This window comes from Scylla paramamosain, chromosome 9 (assembly GCF_035594125.1).
Source record: "Scylla paramamosain isolate STU-SP2022 chromosome 9, ASM3559412v1, whole genome shotgun sequence".
In the NCBI taxonomy this organism is placed as follows: Eukaryota; Metazoa; Arthropoda; class Malacostraca; order Decapoda; family Portunidae; genus Scylla; species Scylla paramamosain.
In genome coordinates, this window is record NC_087159.1 from 2,494,647 (window position 1) to 2,515,000 (window position 20,354).

General features: G+C 43.6%; 1 protein-coding gene across 11 annotated transcripts in view; it reads left to right on the plus strand.

Annotated features, from left to right (window-relative positions):
* The window catches only part of LOC135103396 (shootin-1-like), a 59,689-nt gene that overhangs the window by 10,535 nt on the left and 28,800 nt on the right, over positions 1–20,354 (plus strand). For 5 of the 11 annotated variants that reach the window (XM_064009544.1, XM_064009549.1, XM_064009550.1 and 2 more), the window contains exon 2: positions 17,180–17,415. The exons of 3 other annotated variants lie outside the window; for them this stretch is intronic. In XM_064009544.1, the coding sequence (XP_063865614.1) occupies positions 17,274–17,415 (142 nt within the window). In that variant the 5' untranslated portion in view covers positions 17,180–17,273. Of the gene's footprint in view, positions 1–1,731; positions 1,751–17,179; positions 17,416–20,354 lie in introns of those variants that run through there. 3 more of the 11 variants (XM_064009546.1, XM_064009551.1, XM_064009547.1) reach the window with 2 other exon arrangements.

Here is a 20,354-nt window from a genome sequence, read left to right on the forward strand (position 1 = left end):
TAGGAATGAAAGGGTTGGGAATGAAGGAAAACACTAGTAATGAAAGGGTTGGTTAAGACTGAAGGAAAACACTAAACATATATGAAAAAGAAAAAGAAAAAAAAACAGCACAGAAGGTGACTCGACTTATGATCAGAACCGTATCAGCGAATTAGAGCCGCTGGACGAGAACCAGGCCGAACCACACATGTCCCCGTGAGTCCATAGGATCAGTAGTCACACGTAATTGAAGTGGTGATGCTGCCTGCTGGTGCTCTATATCAGCTGTTATCGTGCCTTCTATCACTCTTTCTGTCTCGTTAGGCTGAGTCTTGAATTACCCGTTGCTTTATTTTGAGCAGTGGTGACAGCTATGGGTCCTCGAGGGAAGGGTGCTGGGTATTCGTGGTGTGGCATAGTGAATGGTCTTTAAGTTCCCGTTCAGTGAAGTGCAACAGGGGTGATGGTTCAAATATGAGTCTTAAGTGTCATTTTGTTCTGAAGTAAACGCTAAGGACTGATAATTATGTATGTTCTTTTCATTACTATTTTTTTTTTCCCGAGGTAGCACGGTAACCCATAACACATTGTACAGATTCATTAGCTTTGAGTCTTGATAGGAGTGATGGTTCGGTTACGAGTTTTAAGTGTATTTCTGTATCTTTCTCCTCTCCAGTGTATGATAATGAGTGATAAGAGTATTGCTAGCTTTACAGACGTCTCGTAACACACAGTACATTCGATATTAGCCTTGCAACTTGCCCTAGAATTAGTAAGCAATGATTTAGTTATGAGTTTTAAGTGTGATTCTGTCCCTTTCCCCTCCCAGTATATGATAAGGAGTGATAGGAGTGTTTTCAGGTTTACAGACGCATCGCAACACACAGTACAGTCGATATTAGTCTTGTAACTTTCCCTAGAATAGATAAGTGATAATCCAGTTAGGAGTTTTAAGTGTAATCGTGTCCCTTTCCCCTTTCAGTAAAAGATAAGGGGTGATAAGTGTTTTCAGATACACAGACGCACCACAGCACGATATTCCGCAGTTATTTTGAAAGTCGACCTCAATTTAACAGTTTTTAGTGACATCGTGCGTCCCTTCCCTCACAGTCTCCGCAAACCAGAACAAAAGGTAAGGGCTGATGGGAATGTTTGCAGGTATACAGAGAAACTCACCAGACCACAATAGTACAGTCATTTTGTTGCGTGGTATGGAATTCAAGATTTTAATGTTACTGTGCGTCCTTTCCCCACAACGCACAGGAAAAAATAAAAGTATAGGATTGATAAGAGTGTTTTCTGATACACAGACGCGCCACAACACCGAACATGGTCAACTTGCAGCGTGGCATAGAATTTAAGTTTTTAATGTCATTTTGTGTCCTTTACTCTCCCCCCACCCCCGCCTCCCCAACCCTCCACTCCACACACACACACACACACACAGTAAAAGATAAGGGCTGATAGGAGTGTTTTCAGATACACAGACGCACCGCAACACAAATAGTGGACATTCATTTTGTAACTCGGCCTAGAATTTAGTATTTTTAGTGTCATCATGCGCCCATTCCTCCCCCCCTCCCTCTCGCTACACACAAAAAAAGATAAGGGGTGATAGGAGTGTTTTCAGCTACACGAACACACTGCAACACCCAACACAGTCCACCCTAGCTGCGTGACTCTCCCCACACGTGTCCTGCTGCTGTACCTGCCAACGTGAGGGTCCTGCTCTAGCCATGTCATTCCCCAGCAACATTTTCACTCGTAGGCGGTAAGACGCTAAGAAAGATGAGTCACACGGCACGGAGAGTCATGGTCATTAGTCAAGTAACATGTATTCATAAGAAACATTAAAAAAAAAAGAAGGAAGCTGCAAGAAGCCATTATGTCTACACGTGGCAGTTCTTGTGTAAAATGTGTCTTCGTATTTTGCACTTATCATTCCCATTTGTAAAGTTTAATCTTCTTAACGTTCATATTGATTCAGCTCTAACAACCTGTTTAATGAAGCTATGCCTTTCATCTACCACTCCTTCTTATTTCTTTTCTAAAATATAACTTCTTTTAAAAATATAACTTCTTTTTAGACCTCCTTATTGACTCGGCACCAACAACCTGATTACTGAGTTTATAACTTTCATATACGAGTATCTCTATTTGTGAACCAATTTCTTCCCATCTCCCTTTTAAAGCTAATTTTACTAAAACTTGACCCCATTATTTCTTGCCTTGTCCTTACTATTGACCATTTGTCCTCAGTGTTTATTCCTCTGGTCTGCTTGGAACCTATCGATTGTCAGGCTGTATAACGAAATACACTACCACTGTATTTGTGACTCAGTTTCTTCTATTTATTTTCTAACTTTACCAAGCTTGAACACGTTATTTCTTGCCCTCGCCTTACTATTTATTGCTTACTTACTATATAGCCCTCGCCTTATTCCTTTGATCTGCTGGGAGTCTATCATGTTGTGTGAGGAGACAGTCAGTGATATTCAGCAGATGATAAGACATAAAGTTGAAGGAATGACTGAAACATGTGTAGGATGTGAGTAATGAAGGTTACTCGGCTTATCAGACCCTGCTGCTTGGGTTTCTTTGTCTTTTTCTCTCTCTTTACTAGTGTTTCCTCACCGAGCAGTACCTATCCGGTCTCACCCTCCCCCCTTCTCTCCCTCATCAACAAAGTAGTGTTGGGATTTTCCTCTAGCTAAATATTCATGTTCAGTCTCTTGTTCATTAGTGTTGCTGGAATTTCTTTGTCTTTTTTTTTTCTCTCTCTTTTATTTTTTTTCTACAAGTTCATCCTGTTTTTCCGGTAGCTTAAAAATAAGGAATCTTGAGTCTTCTCCGCAGGTAAATGTGAATGTTCCGCCTCTCATTCATCCGTGGTGGTGGAATTTCTTTGCCTTTTCTCTCCTCCTCCTTTTTTTTTTTTTTTTCTCCTAGTGCATCCTTTCCCAGTAATATCGTGGAAGTAGTTTAAGAATGAGTGTTGACTTTTCACTGTGAGGATTAATTTCCAGTCTCATATTCATCAGCGGTATTGGGATTTTCTTGTGTTTTTTTCCTTCCTTTTTTTTTTCTTTCTTTTCCCTACGTAATGAACAGTAATCTTCAGTAATAAACAAAAGGCGTGTTGTGTTTTCGCTGTAGGTGTATGTATATTAGTTTTCAGTCTCTCTCAGTCTCTCTTCAATCACTGGTGGGGTGTTGTGCTCTGTTCCTCATGTTCCCAGTGTATTGCAAGGCTCAGCGAAGAGTGCACGCATGGAGAGACGCAAAGAAGTGCTGAGTTTTCACTTTATGTAAACATTTTCCGGCTTTTATTTAACGATGAGATTTTAGAAGTGATTTTATTTGTTTGTTTATTTATTTTTTTTATTTTGTTGTGTTTGTTAAGCCTTAGGTACAGTCGGCTTGTGTTTTATTTATTCATTTTTTTTTGTGTGTGTGTGTGTGTGCAGCTCTGGCCAGAAAAAAAAAAAAAAAACAAGGTGTATTACGAAAGCAAGTTCAAAGATCCATTGTGAAGCGTCTTGAAACCTCCCTCATGAAAAAGCTCAAGTCATAAGCAGAGGGAAATACAGACACAGGCAGGGAGTTCCAGAGTTTACCAGTGAAAGGGAAGAAAGACTGAGAATACTGCTTAACCCTTGCATTAGGTAGGTGGACAGGATACAGGTAAAAGAAATGAATTAAGTCCTGAGCAGCGAGGCCCACAATGGTGTTGCTTAATAGACACGCTGGGATAAGACAGATAGATACTTAATAATTTCTCAGCCGCTTCACCAGATTTTGTATGCTGGACTCGCTATCTGAGGCGGGATGTTGCTGCACTGGTTTTCTTGAGGTGGGGAGGGGAGGTGCGCGGCTCACTATGACCCCTTTGTGACGGCGCATAAACTCTTCCACTGCTACGGCTTCTGTGGAGTTTGATAAGATGGTCTTGTGAAAATGTGCATTACAGTCTTGAACCTTTCCACTGCTACGGTTTCTCTGTCTTTTTGAATAGATAGTCTTGTGGAAATGTTCAATTCTGGAGGATAATACTCAGAGCAGATGATCGAATTCTTTGCTTTTTTTTTTTCTTCTTTTTAAGGTGGATTTAGTCTAATTTTTCTTTATTATAATTGCTGAGGGTTAGTGAAATTAAAGATGTGTCCTCAGCATTCAAAAGGTTAAGTCGTTAAGTCACTTAGGGGGTTCACGAGGTTCCAGCGGCGTGACATCTCTCGGGGTTCTCGGAGCACGTACCGGGTTCGATGACCTTGTGTGTGTGTTGCTCTGAAGTGATGTATAGACTTGGCTCTGCACTCACACGGCGGCTGGGCGGTGCTTGTAAGGGGCACGGGAAGCCTGAGTGTACGGATGGCGATGCTGAACAAGGATTCTCAAACTAGAGAAGCTGTCATGTGTGTGTGTGTGTGTGTGTGTGTGTGTGTGTGTGTGTGTGTGTGTGTGTGTGTGTGTGTGTGTATTTGTTTGTCGTACTCAACTTCAACATCCTCATCCGGGTATCTCAGGATGTACACCACCACGCCACCGCCACCGCCACCGCCGCCATCCCTGCCAGGCGCCAGCAAAGAAGAGCGTCGCGGTGTTTATTATCTTCCTGCGGGGTCACGGCATTGCTGCATCTGATGCTCGCGGTCAAGGCTGCGCGGGGCGGGTCTCGGGTTACGCCGCGCCAAGTTTACAAGTCCCGGTGTAACAATCTGCGGTCTGGTTGGGAAACACTGTGGACACTCTGCACCACGGCGGCGGGGCGGCGGGGAGATAAGGGCCCGCCACAGCACGGTTTTGTTAATATTTATCCTGCGGTGAGGCGAGGCGCGCAGCTTACGCCACGGGGCACGATAGCGGTCACGGGTCCAGCAGGCCAGCAGAGTGTATGTACCCCGCGCACGGTCGGTGGTCGTGGCCAAAAGGGACATTAATGGTTCCAGGACACTTGAGAGGAGAGCCGCCGCCGCTTCTGTTGCTGCCGAAAGCCTCGGACGAAAGAGACCCGGGTACTTGTGTTGCCCGCGATGCTCCGTGTGGGAATTTTGGTTGCGTTATGTTACACGCCACGCCAGACCCGCCTGTGCCCATCATGCTCTCCGCCCCTCCCGGCCCCTCCTGGTGGTCAGCGTGGAGGCGTCGGGGGGCGGAGGAATCACGCACCCCTTTTCCGTCTTTCCTGGAAAGGGGTAATTGAGACAGGCGGAAGGGGCGGCGAGGAGGACTGTCTGAACCCTCCACCCCTTCCCCCTAATGATGTTACTGAAGAGGGAGAGGCGGGGAGTTGTGTTGTGTGTTGCGAGGCGCGCGTCCAGCACCCCGACGAGGTGAGTTGCTGGGTAGGTGGGGGAGGGATTGGGGGAGGAGTCATTGAGGAGTTATTGTTGTTTTTTGTTATGCCTGGTGTGTGTGTGTATTACATGTTCTGGCGATGTATTGCGCTGACGTCAAGAAAAGTAGAATATTTGGAAAGATTTGCCATGAATAAATTACGGCGGCATTAGCGTAAGGTGACAGCAACTACTGAAGTGTCTCGGTGTGGGGGAGTGGATGGAAGACTCACCTCAGAGGGTAAGCAGGTTGCGGGCACCCTCCCTCCCTGCTGGCTAAGTGTTGGCTGCCCAAGAGGACCCTGAGGGAGCCTCCAGTGTTTGGCGACAGGCTTATTGGGCTGCGCTGAGGAGGCTGGAGGGACCCGTGGCTTAAATACTCAGGCTTTATTAAAGAGAGTCTGGCCAAAGGCTGTGACCCTCAAATGTGGCATGGCGCGCTCCCCCACGCCCAACTGTACTGAACTGAATGGAGAGAATGGAAACTATACCAGCGTGATCCCGGAGTGAGACAACAAACGCCAGAAGTGTCCCTCAGGTCCTCCACACACCCTCCATCCCTCCCCGGCGTGTGGGCTGGAGGGCCTCGCCGCTGCCTCCCTCTACTCCAGGTCGTGAATTACTTGGTGTTGTCTTTGGCCGTGAGGAGGCTCGTGGTGGCGCCCTGGTCCGTCCCTCGCTGATTCTCCCTCGCTTGTCCACCACATCTGTTACATTCGTCAGTTACTAACGCGTCTACCTGTTCTGCTCTGTATTTACACCTTTCCTGATGTTCTGTTCGTGCGTATGTTCGTATCTGAAGCAACCCAAGTAGAGTCACCACCTCACGACTCCTTCAGCCCAGAGCTTCACCACTGCATCCTGACCTAACCTAACCTTACTCAACCTAGCCTAACCTAATCTAACCTAATCTAACCTTACCTTACGACTCCTTCAAAACCTCATCAGAAGCAACCCAGCCAACAGTCGCACAATCACCACCTCACGACTCCTTCAGCCCCCGAGCCTCACCATTGCTTCACACCGCATCCGCCGCTGTGTGATAGTGGTGGATAAAGGGGAGGATAGGAAGCCGGATAAAGGGAGGGATATCTATATGTATCCGAATGACCTATGAAGTGTGTAAGAGACATCCTGATACACTGACGTCAAGCACTAATGAGGCTCGTGGGGGAGGTGCCGTGGAAGGGTTAGGTAAGGTTAGGTTAGGTTAGATTAGGTTATATTAGACTAGGTTAGCTTAAGTTAGGTTAGGTTAAGTTAGGGTATGTTAGGCTAGGTTAACTTAAGTTAGGTTAGGTTAGGTTATGTTAGGCTAGGTTAGCTTAAGTTAGGTTAGGTTAGGTTAAGTTAGGTTAGGTTAGGCTAGGTTAGCTTAAGTTAGGTTAGGTTAAGTTAGGGTAGGTTAGCTTAAGTTAGGTTAGGTTAGGTTAGGCTAGGTTAGCTTAAGTTAGTTTAGGTTAGATTAGATGGAGGCGCTGTGGTGGTGATCCCTAATGGAAGGATTGGGGTAGGCAAGGTCACGTTAGGTTAGGTGGAGGCGCCTAAGGGTGATCACTAATGGAATGGATGAACTAGATTAGGTTAGATTAGATGGAGACGCCGTGGTGTGGGCAATCACAAATGGAGAAGTTGCTTTAGGCGAGGCTCAGCTGAAGTTTCGATCGCGAGGTTGGATGCAGGTTGTGAGGAGGCCACGTAATCTTGCGGCGGGCGGTGGAGACACGAGTAAGTCACGTTGGTGGGTCATTTGAAAAGCAGTTATTGGAGGGAGATGAGGGCGATTACTCACGTCCCTCAGATTGCGGTGAGTGTGGTGGCCGAGGCACAAAGGGCGGCGGTGCAGGAAACTCACTCCGGGTTAGGATGTGGTCAGGGGGGTGCTTTTCTGGCGTGACTTTTGCTATTACTTTTCTAACTGTGTAGAATCCCCGCATTAGCCCCTGCAGGAAGACTTAGGAGGACGATAGGAGTTGCGACTTAGGAGAAATCAGGCTGAGTTGAGAGGAAAGACGTTGAAATCAGGCTGAGTTGAGAGGAAAGACGTTGAAATCAGGCTGAGTTGAGAGGAAAGACGTTGAAATCAGGCTGAGTTGAGAGGAAAGACGTTGAAATCAGGCTGAATTGAGAGGAAAGACGTTGAAATCAGGTTGAGTTGAGAGGAAAGACGTTGAAATCAGGCTGAATTGAGAGGAAAGACGTTGAAATCAGGCTGAGTTGAGAGGAAAGACGTTGAAATCAGGCTGAGTTGAGAGGAAAGACGTTGAAATCAGGCAGAGTTGAGAGGAAAGACGTTAGAGTTTGAAGGAGGAGACAGAGGTTGGAGAGTTAGGAGGGAATGGAGACTGGAGGTTTAGGAGGAGGAGGTTCAGTTAAGAGGAGAGAGATTGAGTTACGAAGGAGTGAAGTCGGAATTAGAAAAAAAGGAAGGGAGAGTTTAGAATAAGAAAGGAGGTTAGAGTTAAGAAGAAGAAGAAGGAAGCTGGAGTCATGAAGAAGGATGGCGGAGCTTGGGGCTAAGAGGAAGACTGAAATTAAGAGGAAGAATGCCAGAGTTACTAAGAAGAAAGGAGGTTGGAATTAAGAAAAGAAAAACAAAAAGGAGTTCGTTAAGAGTTAAGACGAAGGGGCTTGGAGTTCAGACGGAGGAGGAGGAGGAGGAGGTAAAGAGGAAAGAAATCACAGTCAGAAAGAGAGAAGTTGGTTAGAAGCAAGACCTACCCACACTTACAGAATGCAGCTTCTTAGGTACAGATCGAGAGAGAGAGAGAGAGAGAGAGAGAGAGAGAGAGAGAGAGAGAGAGAGAGAGAGAGAGAGAGAGAGAGAGAGAGAGAGAGAGAGAGAGAGAGAGAGGCGTTCAATGTCGATGTTCTCTCGCTTCCCGTGCACTGAGGGAATGTATGTATCGGAAGCAACAGATGAAATATAAAAAAAAATATGCCATTATACCAAATACCTATCAATTTCTTCTAAGCAACAAGTATGAAGTAACAACAAGTAAAGTACAATATAAACAGCAACAAACCACAGCACCAATTCCCTTTTAGTGTCTTTCTGAGGGAACCAGTAAATAAAATAAAGAAAACAAACCAATACACCAACTCCGTATCATTCTTTGAAGCAACAAGTCGAACCTAAACAAACCACAAGTCACAACACTCACTCCCCGCCATCAGTTTAGGCACGCAGCAAGCAGCAAGCTTAGTCATTATCTTCATTTGTCCTCGTTTCCTCACTCATGTATTTCCTGTGTCTGGTATACTCGCATCTTTGCCTCACCTACCCTCGGGAGTCAAAGAGAGCGAGAGGAGAAGAATAGATAGACGAAAGAAAACTTGAAAGAATTATTTTGCCATTTACCAGTGACGCAGAAAACGCATCGCCTCTTGTGGGAAAAAGTATTAGATATTGAGAATACCTTACGTAAGCTCGGTAGTCAAAGAGAGCGAGAGGAGAAGAATAGAAAGACGAAAGAAAACTTGAAAGAATTATTTTGCCATTACCAGTGACGCAGAAAACGCAACTTGCATCGCCTCTTGTGGGAAAAAAAAATATAAGATACTGAGAATACCTCACGTAAGCTTGGGAGTGAAAGAGAGCAAGAGGAGAAGAGATGAAAGACGAAAGGAAACTCAAAGGAAATATTTACCATTGCTTATCGACACCAATGATGCAGAAAACAAAACTTATATCGCTTCACGTGAAAAAAAAAAGATAAAATTTCTGACCGCAAGAGGTTCAAGAGAGCGAGAGAAGAAGAAAAAAAAAGAAAATATTTGTCACCATCAACAGCAGTGACGGTGAAAACATAAGTAGCTTCGCCTCCAGAGGAAAAAAATTGAAAAAAAACGAAGGAAAACGACAAAAATACGACAAAAGGAAAAAAAAAAAAAGAAGGGAAAACAAAAGACAACACGACAAAGGAAAAAAAAACTAAAAAGGAAAAGAGAAGAAGGAAAAACACCACCCAAAGAAGAAAACCATAAAACGAAAAACGGAAAAGAAAAAAAATAACACGACAAAACAAAACAAAAAACTGAAAAGGAAGGAAAAAAAAACGAAGAACAAAACAAAACAAAACAAAACATCTAATGAAAAAAAAAAAAAAGGATAACGAGGCTGCCGTTGCCGCTGGAAAGGAGGAAGTGCGCGGGTGCCAACGCAGCAGAACCATGACCAGACCAGATCAAAAATAGACGTTTCCGGAAAGGGCGGGGAGCGGTCCTGCTTGGAGGGCGCGTCGCCATCCTAAATAACATAATAAATAAAAGAAGAGAGAGAGAAAAAAAGTGAAAAACGTAGATGCAGCGTGTTCACGAGCGAGGCGACTTCCGGAGGTAATAGCCAGGATGCGGGAGGTGTAGAGGGGACGTGGGCAGGTGTGGAAGGCTAGTGGCTGCCATAGAAGGGAAAATGATGCAGGTGTAGATAGTGAGAATACATGGGGCAGGTGTAGAAGGGGCGTATAGAACCAATGTAGATAGAAACTGCATAGAACAGGTGTAGAAGATTAGAAACAGGTGCACAGGGGGCTGAAGTAGGTGTAGATAAACAAATAGATTGCGTGGAACAGGTGTAGCAAACATTGGCAGGTGTAGAAGAGACTTGGGGTAGTTTAAGATAGAGAGGAATACATTGAACAGGTGTAGAGAGCAAGATACTGGAGTGGGAGGGACGTAGAGCAAGTGTAGAGGACAAGAGATAGGTGTAGAAGAGAACGTGGAACAGGTGTAGAGAGAGACGAAGATATAAAAGAAAACTGGGAAGAGGTGTAATAAAGAAGGCAGCAAGTGTAGAGAGTAAGAGGTAGGGATAAAAAGGACGTGGAGGTGTAAATGCATGTAGTAGGTGTAGAAGACTAAAGGAAGATACAGAAGAGAGCTGGGTAGAGTTGAAGTAGCTCACAGTGAAGTGTAGAGGGAGGGTAGCGTAGTGTGGCGTGTTCCAGCATAGGATTCTCTCTCTTGAGTCTTGCATACACGAGCCTCCTCAGTGTGCCTTCCTCTCCACATACACACACACACACACACTAAGCCACGTCAGGTCTCTCCCCACTCGCCCTCCTCCTCTCATCCCCTCTCTTCGCCACCGCCTCTTCCTCTGCTGTTACTGGGAAGCTGCGCGTGTTGTGACTCATCTTTTTTATTAAGTTTAGTGAATGTTTTGCATATACTCCTTTTTTTTTCTTTCGTTTGTATTTTTATTAAGTTTAGTGGATGGTTTTTTTTTTTTGTGTGTGTGTGTGTGTGTGTGTGTGTGTGATTGTTTCTCTCGCGGCAGTTTATCGTAATGGTGTATTTTTCTCGTAAGGTTTTTTTTTTTTATTTAATTTTTTTCATTGTTTATCTTTTTTATTAAGTAAATGTTTATGTATTTCTTCGTTGTTTTTCTCTTATCATTTCATTATTACAGCATTTTTTTTCCGAGAATGTGATTTTTCCCAGATTTTTTTTCCTCTTATCTCGCTTCATTTCATAATTATATATATATATGCTCGTATTTTTTTTCCGGTATGATTTTTTTAGTTAGATATCTGATTAACTCTCTCTCTCTCTCTCTCTCTCTCTCTCTCTCTCTCTCTTGTTTGTTTAGTCGCTGATTCCCACGTAACGCTTCCTTCCTGCGCTGGTGACACACTGCTCTGCTGCGCCACTGGGATGTGCTGTGTGAGGCGTGAGGTGCTCGCCAGATTAAACCCCCCCTTATGTTCCCTGTTAACCTCTCAATGTGCCTCTTCCTCCTTCTCTTTCCTTCGTTCTCATCAACTTCTTCCTTCTTGTCTCTTCCTTCCTTGTTCTCTTCATCATCCTCTTTATTTTCCCTTCCTCTATCACTTTTCTTCTTTCTCGTTTTGTTTGCTCTTCCTCGTTTTCTGTTTCCTCCTCTGCCTCGTCCTCTTTCCTTTCACCTTTTATTTTTTTCTTTTCTCCTCATTGTCCTCTTTCGTTCTTCATTCTCGTTCCTCTTTTCCTCCTCCGTCTTGACTCTTTCCTTATCTTCTCTTCGTTCTTCTTGTTTTTTTTCTTTTTTCTCCAGCTTCCTTCCTGTCACTTATTCTCATCTTCTTTTTTTCTTCCATGTTCTTCCTTCGCCTCCTTTTTCTCCTGCTTGCTTCCTGTCATTCTACCTCATCTTCTCTTTATTTTCCTTCATCCATCTTCCTTCGTCTCCTCTCTCTCTCTCCTTTCGGTCCCCTTCTCTACCTTCATCACTCTTCCGCCATGCTTACCTCCTGTTATTGTCTCTGGCCTGCACGCTCCACCTCCTCCCGCTTTTCATCATCATCTTCCCGTCATCTGTTCTTTGCGCCAGCCTGAGACTCATCACCACTGCTCCTCCTCCTCCTCCTCCTCTGTCAGTGTTTCCGTCACGTTAATGTCGAGGTTTTGTTCACTTCGACACGCCCCGAGGATATTTGTGATTTCGTGGCGGTGCGGGCTTGAGGTGACTAACAAACAATTTAATATTAGGGCCGTATTCTGAACACTTCCGCTCAGCACCTCCACTGACTTCTGAAGGGTCTGTACAGTTAAAGTTACACGGGTTTTTAAGGGAGTTTGTCTGTTTCTAGTGACAGGTTAATGAAGTTTCTATATCATTAACAGGAGAAACACTCTTGAGAACCAGGCTTATCATCTCTGTGGCCTTTAAGAATAGTTGTGGTGAGAGAGCAAAGCGTTTGTGAATACGGGCTATAGATGTATCGCTCCCTCTGTGTGTGTGTGTGTGTGTGTGTGGCATAGTTGGCTGTCAGTCCGTTCAATTTGATGCTTGGTTTCCGCTTTATAACTTTAGGGAGAGAGAGAGAGAGAGAGAGGACAGCACAATGACTCACACACACACACACACACACCCACACACACACACACACATATGATCTTCCCGTCCCGCCACGGCTTTGCTCTCCTTTCTCACCACGACTATTTTCAAAGGCCACATAAATGATTAGCCGAGTTCTCCAGGCTGTTTCTCCTCTTAATAATGTAGAAATCTTGTTAACCTGTCACTGGAACTGTAAAATCACCCTTGCAAACCCCTGTAACTTCAGCTAGAGCGTTTTGAAAGTAGTGGAGGAGCGAATACGAGTGTTTCAGATCATAGTCCTGAGTTTGTGGAGCCGCGGGGCCTCTTGGGTGTGAGCTAATAAGGGGAACTGGAGAATATGAGGTATTGAAGCCGCCCACGTCTTTATCGAGAATGCTCTTGACTGAACCTTGGCTTATGAAGGAAATGAACAAGTAGATGAAGTAGTAGTAGTAGTAGTAGTAGTAAAGAGAAAATAAAGAAAAGAAAACTCATCAACTTTGCTTTGTTGGGAAAAAAATTGTTAGATTTTTTATTTCTTTGTTTATTTAATAATTTACTGATTTATTTGTTGTTCGTTAGTTAGTTTGCTTGTGTGATTACTAAATTAAGGGATGTTTGTTAACTAGTGAAGATAAATTACATTCTCTCTCTCTCTCTCTCTCTCTCTCTCTGAGTCATTTACACCTACACTGGATTTACGTAACAACTTGTACACGTACACACTAGGCAGGAAGTGTGTGTGTGTGTGTGTGTGTGTGTGTGTGTGTGTGTGTGTGTGTGTGTGTGTGTGTGTGTGTGTGTGTCTGTGTGTGTAACGGTATGACCTTCAGTCTATTTCGTGCGTTCGTGACCAACTCCCGGCGACGCATCGATCATTGTGAGAGAGAGAGAGAGAGAGAGAGAGAGAGAGAGAGAGAGAGAGAGAGAGAGAGAGAGAGAGAGAGAGAGAGAGAGAGAGAGAGAGAGAGAGAGAGTAAAATACAGGTTGCCGTTCCCTGTCGTTGTGTCCACGGAATGTCATCATCATCAGGTCAGGACAGCCCAGGTCAGGTCAGGTCACGCTAGGCCACGAACACACTCACCTGTCCTCATATTACCAGTAGTGTTACCTGTGCGCCTCGGGTCCACCTGGCGTTCATTTGCAGCGCCTCACACCTTTAACTTCCCTCCCTCACCTGGTCAACCTTTCTTGTCTAAAGCGTTGGCGACTACGGGTCTCTCTCTCTCTCTCTCTCTCTCTCTCTCCCCTTTAAGATGGTGCGTATATAGTTCGTGTGTAGTGTAGTGGTGTTCTTTTATCCCTTACCAAGATGAAATTTTAGACATGTTAAGATTACGGCCGATGTTCTTTTTTTTTTTTTTTTTTTTTTTTTCAAAGGACGCGTGTTTGTGTGTGTGTGTGTGTGTGTGTGTGTGTGTGTCTGTGTGTGTGTGTGTGTGTGTGTGTGTGTGTGTGTGTGTGGACAAATGCGTAACTTCAGAAACAAAATTAATGAAGAAATAAAGAAAAGATAATAAAAATAATAATAATAATAATAATAATAATAATAATAATAATAATAATAATAATAATGTCCGTATAGTTGCTGTTATCGTTATCGCCGTTGTCATCACCAGTCATCACCATCATCATCATCATCATCATCACAATTCATCATCATTATCATCTTGTTCTTGTCGTTGTTCTTCTTGTTCATGTTTTCCTTCGCTTCCTCCTCCTCCTCCTCCTCCTCCTCCTCCTCCTCCTCCTCCTCTCCTTCTTCCTACTGTTACCCCCATTTACCTCCCTGCATTCCTACAATAAAAATAAAAGAAAAAATTGCTCGTTTCATACAAGCAATAATGCATTCAGCGCCTGTGTGACCTCAGTAGGATACAAGGAAACCCAGACACAGACAAGCACCGGTAGTTATTGTGGTCACTTTGTTGCCTTGCCCACTTTTTGCCCCAGGAAATGACATTAAGAGAGAGAGAGAGAGAGAGGGAGAGGGAGAGGAACGAGTTTGCATTAAGAAGGGCATATGTTCGTATGCTATTTATTTATTTATTTATTTTTTTTTTACATTGAGTTCATTAGGACAAACTTGTAATGTGTTTTCTCTTTGTTATCTTTGTAATTATTATTGTTATTTGTAATGTTCCGATTTTGTTCTGTTTTTATTTATTTTTTTGATTGTATGTATATTGATTGGCTAGTTTATTTTATTGAATGTTGATTTACCATGTTGAACAAAACTAGAATATCTTTTTTTTTTTCTTCATGTTTTGTATTTCTTTGACATTTGTATTATAATGTCACTGAGCTACTACTACTACTACTACTACTACTACTACTACTACTACTACTACTCCTACACTACGCACTGTCACTTCTACCACTTCCAGTCCTACTACAAGATTTGCGATAAGGGAGTAAGAGAAAGAGAGAGAGTTCGCACAGGGGAGAGGGAAGGAGGAGGTTGCTGTGTCGTGGGGCTTCAGTGAGGAAGGGAGGGGCGGTGTAGATAGAGAAGCGTGGAGAACGTGCGCGCTGAGGAGAAGGGAGGATAAATGCATGATAAAAAATGGCGGTTCGACTGATTAGAGAGAAGCGGTGATTAGACTATGTAGCGGCGGTTAGATTGCCGTTCACATAGAGAGTATATGAACGCACTCACCGAGATATGATAAATAAAAAAGAACATGGGAAGTGGTGAGACTGTAGATAAATGGAAAAGTCTCTGATTTTGTAGAGCTGAAAGGAGAGAAAAAACTTAGTGAATTCCTAGAGAGCAAAGTACAGATGAAAGGAAAACACGCAACACAGTATTAGATAATTATAAGATCAGATCAAAGCAAACAGGAAAGAAAGACACTCGGTAAACACAATATTAGATAAAAAGTAAAGAACATAGGGAAGTGAATATATAAGACGTATCAGGCGAGGAAGTCTAAAGAGAAATACAGACGATGATGTGGATTTTAATAGAAGGAGGATTTTAATAGAAAGGAGAGGAAGGCAAATGACAAGCACACTGTTCGATAAAGAATCAAGAACAGTTAATATATTTAAAACATGTATAAGTTAAACCGGAGATAGATAAAATTAAGTAGATTTATACAGAGCAAAGCAGAGAGGAGAAGGGACTCAGTAAATTATAAAAGATAGAGAACAAAGAAGACACGAGACAAATAGATGAGAGTGTACATTTATCACGGTATAGAAATTACTTGTACTCGAATGGAAGAACCTTAATGTTGGAAGATTGTTAAAAAAAATGATAGATGGATGAAAAGATGGATGGATAAATGATAGATGGTGGAAAAAAATAGATAAAAATAGATAGATGGTGGAAAAAATAGATAAAAAAGAATACCACGATATAAGTCATGAGTGTAATTAGGTAGTTAACACAAGTGAGGGAAGAATGAAAGGCAAGAGAGACAGAAGTAAAACTAGAGACATTAAACAGAAACAAACAAGAGTTCGAGTCTTAACACTATGGAACACAAACGATAAAACAAATACGAAACAAAACCACTCCATCATCAAAGCTAGATAAAAGAAAAACTACCTAAATATTACACTACACAAAAACAAACAACCTCCCCATTATTAAACCATGTTAAAAAAAAAAGTACATTAATTATCAACTCTTAAAATCCGGGCGGCTTCTTGAACCATATTAAATCAGTCTGTTCCAACTTGAAATCGTACAAAACTACATAATTTAAGATAGAGAATTTAACCATACACAACACAACTCATTGATTTTTAAGTCAGCACCCGTGAAACTTAGTAAAAACATGCCATCTCATTTTCAATAAGAGTAAAAGACAACCACCGGATTCAGATAGTTAAATTTAGCAGATGAACACAAAGGACTCCATTAACCTAACCTACATCAACAAAGCAAAGCAAAGTACTCCCTTGAAAATGTACGTTTACTATTAAACCCAGATAAAGAAAAAAAAGTACACTTATCACTTCAAAATAAAAAAAAGTGCTGTATTATTAACGAGAGAGAGAGAGAGAGAGAGAGAGAGAGAGAGAGAGAGAGAGAGAGAGAGAGAGAGAGAGAGAGAGAGAGAGAGAGAGAGAGAGAGAATAAACATCAAACACTACACGTAAGCAGATTAATACAAAGAAAATCATTACCTGGTTACTATTTACCTTACCTGACCTGCGTCCTATGAAGGTGAAAGTGGAAGATCTGAGTGGTGTGGGCGGTGGTAACTTGTGTGGCGAGATATGCAGGTACGAGAGGTGGGAGAGAAGCAGGTAGGGTCAGAGTGGGGGGTTTGGGGATGTGGGGGAAGGCGTGGATTACATAGTTAGGGTTGTGAGGGGTGGTGGTGGTGGTGGTGGACGTGTGTGTGTGAGGGTTAGAAAGTAGGGAGGGAGGAAATGAGCACCGCAAACCAGTATTTTGAAGCCATACAGTGCCTTGAAGTATGACTGAAGTTTGTATTGTTGTTGTTATTGTTCTTGGTACTGTTGTTAGGTGTGTTTCGCGTGCGGTACTACAGTAATGTGTGTGTGTGTGGTGTGTGTGTGTGTGTGTGTGTGTGTGCTTTACCTGTTCGTATTTTCGTAGATCTGAATCAAATAGTAATGCTCTGTCTTTTAAAATACCACATTACCTTTTTCAAATGGCGAATTTTCTCTTTAAATACCAAACTACCAACAGTCCTTTAAATGCTGGGTTATCATAAGCTCGTAATGCTCCGTCTTTAAACAACATATTATCCTTTTAAATACCAAGTGATCTTAAGCTACCTAAATATTGGATTATCACTGACTCATGATGTTCCGCCTTTTAAATACCAAACCATCGTACTTGCCCTTAAGTTTATGTACATAGGTTGCACATAATCACCTCCTTTGTCGTGTGTGTGTGTGTGTGTGTGTGTGTGTCACGTATACCGGTTATCACCCACACTGAGAGGTCGCTAGGCCGGTTATCTGCCTGTCCGTCCGTCTGTCTGTCTGTCTTTCCGCCTTAATCCTCCCTTATTCCTTTCACATTCACCCTAAATCTTATATAAACCTTCCTTCCTGCTCCTCCTCCTGCAGCAGCGCCGACGAAGGAGTCATGACACACGCCTGAGGAACTGAGGGACTGACTATCTACACTACCCACTAACTTACTGACGTCGCGGCAGACACGATGACGGAGAACGGGGGACCGGCGGCGCCTCCTCCAGCCTCTAAAGAAAATGGGGAAGAGGCTGCTGACGACGGGGACTACAAAGAACTGTACCTGCAGGAGATGGAGAAGAGAAAGACGGTCATGAAGCTGGCCCAGAAAGGTGTGTGTGTGTGTGTGTGTGTGTGTGTGTGTGTGTGTAACTGCATTTGCATCGATCTGTATTGAGCTTTTGTTGTTATAGTGGTGGTGGTGGTGGTAGTAGTAGTAGTAGTAGTAGTAGTAGTAGTAGTAGTAGTAGTAGTAGATGTGTTGCTGCTGTTGTTGGTAGTGGTAGTAATAACGTTAGTAGTAGTAGTAGTGGTGGTAGTAGTAGTAGTAGTAGTGGTAGTAGTGGTGGTAGTAGTAGTAGTAGTAGTTAGTAGTAGTAGTAGTAGTAGTAGTAGTAGTAGTAGTAATTCTTTTCGTGGTGATGAGGGAAGCAGAAGCAGACAGGAGCAGCAGGTAAGAGTTCTGGAAGCAATATTTGTTGTTGTTGTTGTTGTTGTTGTCGTTGTTGTTGTTGTTGTTGTTGTTGTTGTTGTTGTTGTTGTTGTTGTTGTTATTGTTATCGGCAGTGGTGTTAATGACAGCATGTGTGGGAAGAGAAGATGAAGAAGGAAGAGAGAAAGAGAGGAGGAGGAGGAGAAGGAGGAGGAGGAGGAGGAGGAGGAGGAGGAGGAGCAAAGCATATACAGTATCGTCTTACAGGCAAGCAGTGTGAGGGACTTCGATTACCAATACTACTAAGATTCAAAGGCCTCTCTCTCTCTCTCTCTCTCTCTCTCTCTCTCTCTCTCTCTCTCTCTCTCTCTCTCTCTCTCTCTCTCTCTCTCTCTCTCTCATGGAAGGTATCTGAAATCCGAGCTCTCTTTCTTTCTTTCTCTTCCTCTCACACACACAGTCAAGCTCCCCTGATTATGAACCCTCGCTCGTGTCTTTGTTGCCGTATATCAACATCACCTCTGGCTATTCCTGGTCCTGGCTTATTTTTAGTATCATAGAAGAGGCGGTGAGGGAGAGGAGGGGTGGTGGAGAAGTGTGTGTGTGTGTGTGTGTGTGTGTGTGTGAGGGGGTACAAGTTTGTGTGTGTGTGTGTGTGTGTGTGTGTGTGTGTGATAGGGGTATAAGTTTGTGTGTGTGTGTGTGTGTGTGTGTGTGTGTGTGTAAGAGATAGGGGTAGAAGTTTGTCTGTGTACGTGTGTGTGTGTGTGTGTGTTAAGAGAAGGGCGTGGAAGTTTGTGTGTACTTATGTCTGTATCTGAGAAAGGGGGCAGAAGTTTGTGTGTGTGTGTGTGTGTGTGTGTGTGTGTGTGTGTGTGTGTGTGTGTGTGTGTGTGTGTGTGTGTGTGTGTGTATTCATCTCTTACTCAATCATCTGTGTATCTCTACACGTGTCTTTCCCTCCATTTCATTACATTTCTTTACATTTTTTTCTTATCAGTTACACATTTGGTCATGTAATTATTCCCTGCCTCTGAACTTCTTAACTACTAAGTCACAGAGGTCGTCCCGTGGTGAGATAAGGTGATGGTGAAGAGAGAGGGAGACCAGAGGAGGAGGAGGAGGAGGAGGAGCCGTGGGCGAATGGGAGAAGAGACGATGAGAGGAGGGGGAGACAAGAGGAGGAAGAAACAGACCTGAGGGGAAAGAAGGGGAGAAAGCAGCTGTGAATGGCATGGGCGGGGAGAGAAGGAGAAAATGGAGAGAGGAAGAAGTACAAGGGGAGATTTTAAGGGGAGGGAAAGGGAAGAGGGGGGAGTGAGATCTGTATAGGCTTGGAATGAAAATAAGTGGGGAGGAGAGGAGGAAGAAGAGGGAGGGAGAGTAAGGAAGGAGAATTGAAAAGGTAGACAAGAATTGAGGAAGAAACAAAATTGTATTAAGTCTAAGTGAGGGAAGAGGAGGAGGATGACAGAAGGGAGACTAGGAAGGAAGACAGGACGAGTAAAGGAAGAAGTCAAGAGAGAGAGAGAGAGAGAGAGAGAGAGAGAGAGAGAGAGAGAGAGAGAGAGAGAGAGAGAGAGAGAGAGAGAGAGTCAGACAAGAAGAAAGGATTGAACAAAAATTAAATCACGAGAAAGAAGAAGGAAGAGGGAGAATAAGGAAGAAACAGGCAAGATAGAGAAAAGATAAGACAGGAAGGAAGGATTAAACAAAATTAAACAGAAATGAAACTGAAATGAGGCCGAGAGAGAGAGAGAGAGAGAGAGAGAGAGAGAGAGAGAGAGAGAGAGAGAGAGAGAGAGAGAGAGAGAGAGATTAGCATTATTACTATTATTTACATTATTATAAACTGAACATTTTTTTTTTTTTGAGCATTCCCATTTATCCCCATTCATCACCATCTCAGCCCCTTCAAGCCCCACTCGACCCCAAAGAATTCGTCCCTCCTCCTCCTCCTCCTCCTCTTCCTCCTCCTCCTCCTTGCCCCGCCCCTTTGGTACATCATTAGATAAGAGGGCGGGCGGGTGGCGGGGTTGCCTTATCGTGGTTTTTGCGTGGATACGATTTCGGGAATGCTTCGTGACTCACCCAGGTATCCCTTGCTGCTGCTTTTCTTTTTCTTCTCCTCTTCATCCTCTTTTTCCTCCTCCAGTTTTTATTTATCGTTTTTTTCTTTGTTCTTTTTTTTTTTTTTTCGTGTTCTCAGTCTGCTCCTTCGCTTTCTCTTCTCCAAATTCGTGTGCGTCTTTTCTGCTTCCTCGATTTATGTAACCCACTTTCAGGTGCAGGGCGGAAAATGCACTCTAATTTATTGTGTGTGTGTGTGTGTGTGTGTGTGTGTGTGTGTGTGTGTGTGTGTGTGTGTGTGTGTGTGTGTGTGTGTGTGTGTGTGTGTGTGTGTGTGTGTCTTTCGTGTGTGTGTATGCCCTGCAGTACTGCATGAAGAACACTCTTCTCAGTGCGTACGTATCGATTGAGGCGCGGCGTGGGAGTGTTGCACGTGCAGACGGCGCCAGACTTGCACGTGTGTCAGTCTGCGGCAGAAATACCGCTCCTCGTGTGCGTGTCCTGGTCGCTCACCAAGTACCGCACATTGATTGCAGCGAGGGCGTAAGG